Here is a 5,628-nt window from a genome sequence, read left to right as displayed (position 1 = left end):
GGGGGAGGGGAAGGTTTCTGAAGAGGGGAGATGGGGGGGAGGAGGGGAAGGTTTCTGAAGAGAGGAGATGGCTGGTGGGGGGAGGAGGTGCCAAGCCAGCGAGTCTGCGCGTGACAACGTGGCTATCTCAGACACCACAGATGGGGACAGGAGTCTTTCCTTCCACAATGGAAGTCCATAGATTATAGTTATCACAATTGCTTCCCCTCGCCTGACTTAGATGACAGTACTGTGACCTATTTGACCCCCTCTTATGTCTAATTTTATCCCCTGTCTATAAATCTCCAAGGACTCCGGACTGATTTCAATAAACGCCCTGCCCATCCAGCATTTGAGATCTCACAGCCCAGCTGTAACACCCTGTCCAGCCTGTGCAGCAGCCCCAGCTCCGTCTGTCTTGGATGCTCATTGTAGACTTAGAGCCTGTGCACCTGTCGCTCCTTGTGTCTGTGAGTGAGGGGTAACAACTGACCTTGCTGAGGCCTGGCAGAAGAGGGGCACCTCAAATACACCAAGAACAAGCAGCAGTTCCTCATGCACTTAGATATCCACCTTCTACTACCTGTAGAAATCTGGACATAATTTTATATTAAATAAAAAGCAAGGCCTTATACCATTGCTGTTGTTACTTCTACCACTATCAGCAGCTTCTATCTTTAAGGTGCCAGGACCATGAGAAGCAGTTTATCCATATCTTTTTCTCGTAATAGCTTAGGGCAGCAAAGAAACAGTCTAAAGCCGTCACCTGCCCAGGGTCACGCTCTAAGATGGAAAAGTTGCTTTATAGATTTAGTTCTTAAAAACCTTTGTTCCTGCCATCAACCCTCCCAACCTTGACCTTTATCATTATGGAAAAATAAGAAATTAAAAATTTAGCAACAGAAATAAGTAGAGGGCTATTTTACCCAGAGGAAAGAAAGCAAACGACATCCTGGATTCTTAAAGGAAAAATTGCTCCTTTTAAAAGGAGGCTGGCCATGGATTACCATTCTAAAAGGGATAGATAACAAAATGGGTTTGAATTTCAGGCAGGGCCTTCCTGGAGAGGTATTAGGAAGCGCCTTCCACTTCAACCTGGGAGGACAGGCTGACAGGTGCAAAGAGGAGCCCGACCCTCTGACCTTGCGCCTGAGGTCAAAGATCCCTGGGGTCAGACCTGATGCTCCCGATTCAGTTCACTCTGTTTCTCTCATCGTCCCTGGCCCCCACCCTCTCTCTTCTCCTTTCTGTCCCGCACTGAGCACTGTAGCAGCTCCGACTGAGCAGCCCCAGGGGAGACATTCTAACTCCTCCACATGCAGCCAACTGCGGCTCTGGGGCTGCTGCCCTGCCTTCTACCACTCCACGTGGTTACTGAGCATTTCCTACATGCAAGGTGGTTCCGGGCAGTGTACATATGTTCTAATCATCTTCACAGTGACCCGTCATTATCCCCATGTTCCAGAGGAGGAAATAAAGGCAGAAAGAACTTGTCACATCCTGGCGTCCCACAGCAAATAAGCAACCAAGGCAAGATTTGAGGCCACTCTGCCTCCAAGTTTTAGTCACTACGCTCAAGTTACTTTTATAAAATCCTGCCTGAGCTAAGCCTGCTCATTCCCACTCTCTGTTTAATTATCAGGGACTCCTTGAGAGATAGGGGTGGATTTTCATTCCCATTGTACAGATAAGGAAACCAGAAACTTGAGTGACCTGCTAGGTTCCCCAGAGGGAGAGTGAGGTGTGAATGGGACGGCAGCCTCAGGGTGCCAGAGCCCCTCCCCACCTCTCACACGGTGCTGGGAGGCCTCCGCCCGCCACCCGCACAGCATCAGAGGCGTCACTCACCACTCACCTCGCCACCCACGCGGCAGAGGGAGGCCTCAGCTCCCAGTGTCTTACCTGGATTTCTTCAATAGTTTTTTCTACTCCACTGTCTACTTGATGTATGACCTTGGGAATGTTGTTTTATCTCTTCTAGCTTTAGTTTTCTTATCCACACAACAGTACCAACAACAAATACTTTCTTCATAGACTTGTTGGGAGGATTAATTGAAATAATGTGTGTAAGTCATTAGCACAGAGCCTAGTATATAGTAATTGTTCAGTTAATAATAGCTAGTTAAAATTGTAGCTATTAAAAACCATCATCATTATGTAATGTTTTTGAAAATATTACCAAGTTAAGTTTTCTATTGTCCATAGATTATGTTACTCCTGCCCCTCTGCTCATTGAATCAATGGCGTGCATTGCTTCAGGGGAAGAACAGTTATGGGCCAGGACAAAAGTATCACTGTGGAAGCAATAAGAGCTGTAATCTTCACCCCCATTCTTGTTGAATCCTCCATACTTCTTGTGAGTACAAAATTAGACTTTTTCCATTAAGCCATAGTGCAGAGACCATGTAGAACATGTGGTAACAGCTGTTCCCCCAAGATAGTAAGTCTAAGTGGAAAGTCCTTCTGTATTGTGGAGGAAGATCTATCTGGGCAATGAAAGATCTGTGATGAGTGTTCTGGCTGTACCTTCTCTTGGGCTGAGAAACCAGAGATTGGTGAAACCCCAGAGGTGGAGATGGGGGAACTACTGTGTTCCCCAGGACATAGCCTGGGCAAATTTCAAGCCCTTTTAAGAAAGCCTGAAGCCTGAGACCAGCAAAGAACGAAAGCAGCAGGGAACCCCCTGGCCATATAGAAATGGTCATAGAAGGCGGCTCTGTAAGAGTGGCTCAAAGGCAACTTCCCAGAGTCTTGCACACTCCTGCATGGTTGAGAGAAGGTGGCCGAGTTCCATCAGCAGCCCTAGATGGCGGGGAGAACAGGTGGCTGGAAACAGGGGTGGGTTGAAAGCAGAGAGCTACTGAGTACAAGGACATGTTCAGGGTAGGGTGTAACAAGGACCGCAGACTTCAGCTATGGCAACCCACACCATGCCCAAAGAACCTTGCTTCTCTTCCTGTTTCCTCTCACTCCATCCTCCCCTTGGCCGAGTGCATTCCCCAGTGAGAGAAGCGCTAAGGTACAGACAGCACTGGTCCCCTCCAGAGGCCCTCTTCTCATCAGACATGACACCCAAGCATGGAACTGCACTCACTCTTCCATATACAACTCCCAGCAAAGCTTCGTGGGACTAGGGGCTGGGCCTTACATAGTCTTGCTATGTGACCTTGGGCAAGTCTCTCCCTTTCTCTGGATCTCATTTTTCTCATAAATAGAGCAAAAGAGTTACATCAGAGAAGCCCACACTTCCTTCCCTTCCATTGTGGGTGTTCCATGATGGCGAGTCTTAGCTCACTCACACAGTTTTCTTTCCTTGTTCTCTCCATTGGTAGATTCTACAGTGTTGCTTACTCATGTCTTGACATACTACTTTGCAATTGATCTTTGGTTTATAAGTGCTTAAGAGCCAGCTCTCTCACTTAGGTCCTGTGCTAACTGCAATCCCTAAGAAGCTCAGAGAGGAAGACAGTGTATACAAACGTTGGGATATTTGAATTACAACTATGACTTACAGGTGGTCTGCTAAGTGTCAGGGGCTTTAAACAGATTAGCTCTACCCTTCACAATGAGCTTGAAACTAATATTATAATTTATACTGAATTATTTTAGTAGGGCTTACAGTCACATAGAGTTGGATTTTGTTTGATTCTCTTATCATATCATTTTGCTTTTCATTCCCATCTTGAAAGTTTATTTCCTGAAGTGCCTAGATATTGGCGTGGGGGGAGGGGTGAACATCTGGTTGTGTCATGTGCTGTGAGCACACTGTCTGTGGGCTCCGTTTCAGCTGAGTGATGGGCACTCACCACCCAGGACTTCAGGGCTGGCCACATAGCCGAGTAGCAGGAGCAGCCGCGTGCTTTTGGAAGCCATCATCCTCTTCCCTGGAGGACACGCCTGCTACAAGGATCTTAGAGACCTTGCGAGTGTTTCTCTGAAATTCCTGGATGATTTAGAGCTGCAAATCTGAGCACATTGGCACCTGTAAGGAGGACTCGGGAATTTAGCTGCCATATCACACAGATCTGAAGGATAAGGATACAGTATTGGTCTGGCTAAATCAGAATTGACAATGAAAGGAATCTGAATTGAAACATAAACATGAAAAGATTTTAACTTAGATTTTGTTCTCACCTGCAAGGTCTTCTGGGCCAGTACCAGAGACCTGTCTGGAGCGGGCTGCAATTACGGTGTGTAGTGCCTGCCCCTGTTACTTTCAGGAGAGCCAGCAGAGGGCGTCCAAGGCAAGCTTTCGCACGGAGGAGGAGGCGATGGGCGCTCTGTAGATTAAAAAACCAAATCAAGTGGTTCCAACACTGAAGTCTTTAGCGCTAGAATTAAAAGTGAGGATATGGTTTAATACCCATATTTTGCAAAAGAGAAAACCTAAGGTCGATGGGTGTGAAGTCCCTTGCTCATGGCACCAGCTACGAGCAGATGTGACTTCAGCCGAGCACACTTTCCTTCTTTTTTAAAGAACATAGCTTTACTCAGTATATTTCCTCAAAGCAGAGCTTTCTGCTTTCCTCATTATCAAATCACATGTAATTCATTAAAAGATCAATGAAAACTAGAAAATAGGAAGGAAATAGGAAATCTCATCTCCCTGACATACATAATTTGGTGAATAACGTACAGTTATCTCTCTCTGTGTACAATTTTATGTAAATAGAATCATGTCATTCTGTAATCTGGTTTTGTTTCTTAGAAACAGATTGATCATAATAAATTTTCTTACACTCACATAAATTTGATGCGGTTTTGACTTCTCCTTGTGTAAATTTACACCTGCAGGGTTGCAGTGTCACAGGCTGTGCATTGTCACCTGGGTGCCTTTCTCCAAAATGCTCCCTCATGGACCGTAATGGACTGGAGTGCACAGGAATATTGGTTCCCCAGACTTCCAAGGAAAACCTTACTTTGTCAATTTCTTGTGCTAATTTTGGCATATTAAAGAAAAGCTTTAGTGTTTTTTAATACTTTAAAATTACTAATGAAGTCAGACATCTCTTCATATAATGATTAGCTGTTAGTGCTTCTTTTGTGAATTTTTGGTTTCCCACTTTGTACATTTTTTTAACTTCATTGTGTCTTTGTCAGTGATTCATAAGATCTTTTTTGCGTAAGTATTGTATTTCCGTTTGTATTTTTCACCATTCTGAAATTATTAGAAATTATATTATCTGTAGAGGACGCCAAGAGTTAGACGACCTCAGAGCAAGATGATCTGCCCCTGAGGGGTGGCCCCTCGGGCCATTGGTCCACAGGTGCTCCTTGTGGAGAAAGAGCCCGAGCCTTCAGCACCTAGTCCTTGTTAATTACTCCCCTCACCTGCGTTGTACAGTCTCAGTAAAAGGCTGGTGTGGAGGTTGCTCAGGGCTATCCTGCAAAGAAGGGCTAGCCCGCTACGAGCTTATACCTCTAATCCGCCTCACCCCTGGTTCCTTCCTGCTGTGATCGAGACCAGGCCATAGGGGCCTGAGGGGTTGCGACAGTTACCCTTTTTAGGTCTGGGTGTGAAGGCCCTTGGTCAGGGCAGAGCAGATCTGGCTTCAGCGAGCACACTTTCCTTTAGACTGAGTTGATAGCACTCTTTTCTTTTTTTAAGAACATAGATTCAGTATATTCAGTATATTTTGGCGTTTATAT

The 5,628-nt window shown here is 45.6% G+C and overlaps 1 protein-coding gene across 1 annotated transcript in view; it reads right to left on the bottom strand.

Moving 5' to 3' along the window:
* Nucleotides 1-3,852, bottom strand: part of REG4 (regenerating family member 4) — a 14,880-nt gene extending 11,028 nt beyond the window's left edge. Inside the window, 1 exon segment of the mRNA XM_003793806.1 lies at nt 3,786-3,852. Within this exon segment, the coding sequence (XP_003793854.1) occupies nt 3,786-3,852 (67 nt within the window).
* Nucleotides 3,853-5,628: the final 1,776 nt, after the last annotated feature.

The sequence above is a fragment of the Otolemur garnettii genome, unplaced genomic scaffold (genome assembly GCF_000181295.1).
Source record: "Otolemur garnettii isolate 467f Iridium unplaced genomic scaffold, OtoGar3 scaffold00073, whole genome shotgun sequence".
NCBI classification, from domain to species: Eukaryota; Metazoa; Chordata; class Mammalia; order Primates; family Galagidae; genus Otolemur; species Otolemur garnettii.
This window is presented reverse-complemented; position numbering and strand designations above follow the sequence as displayed.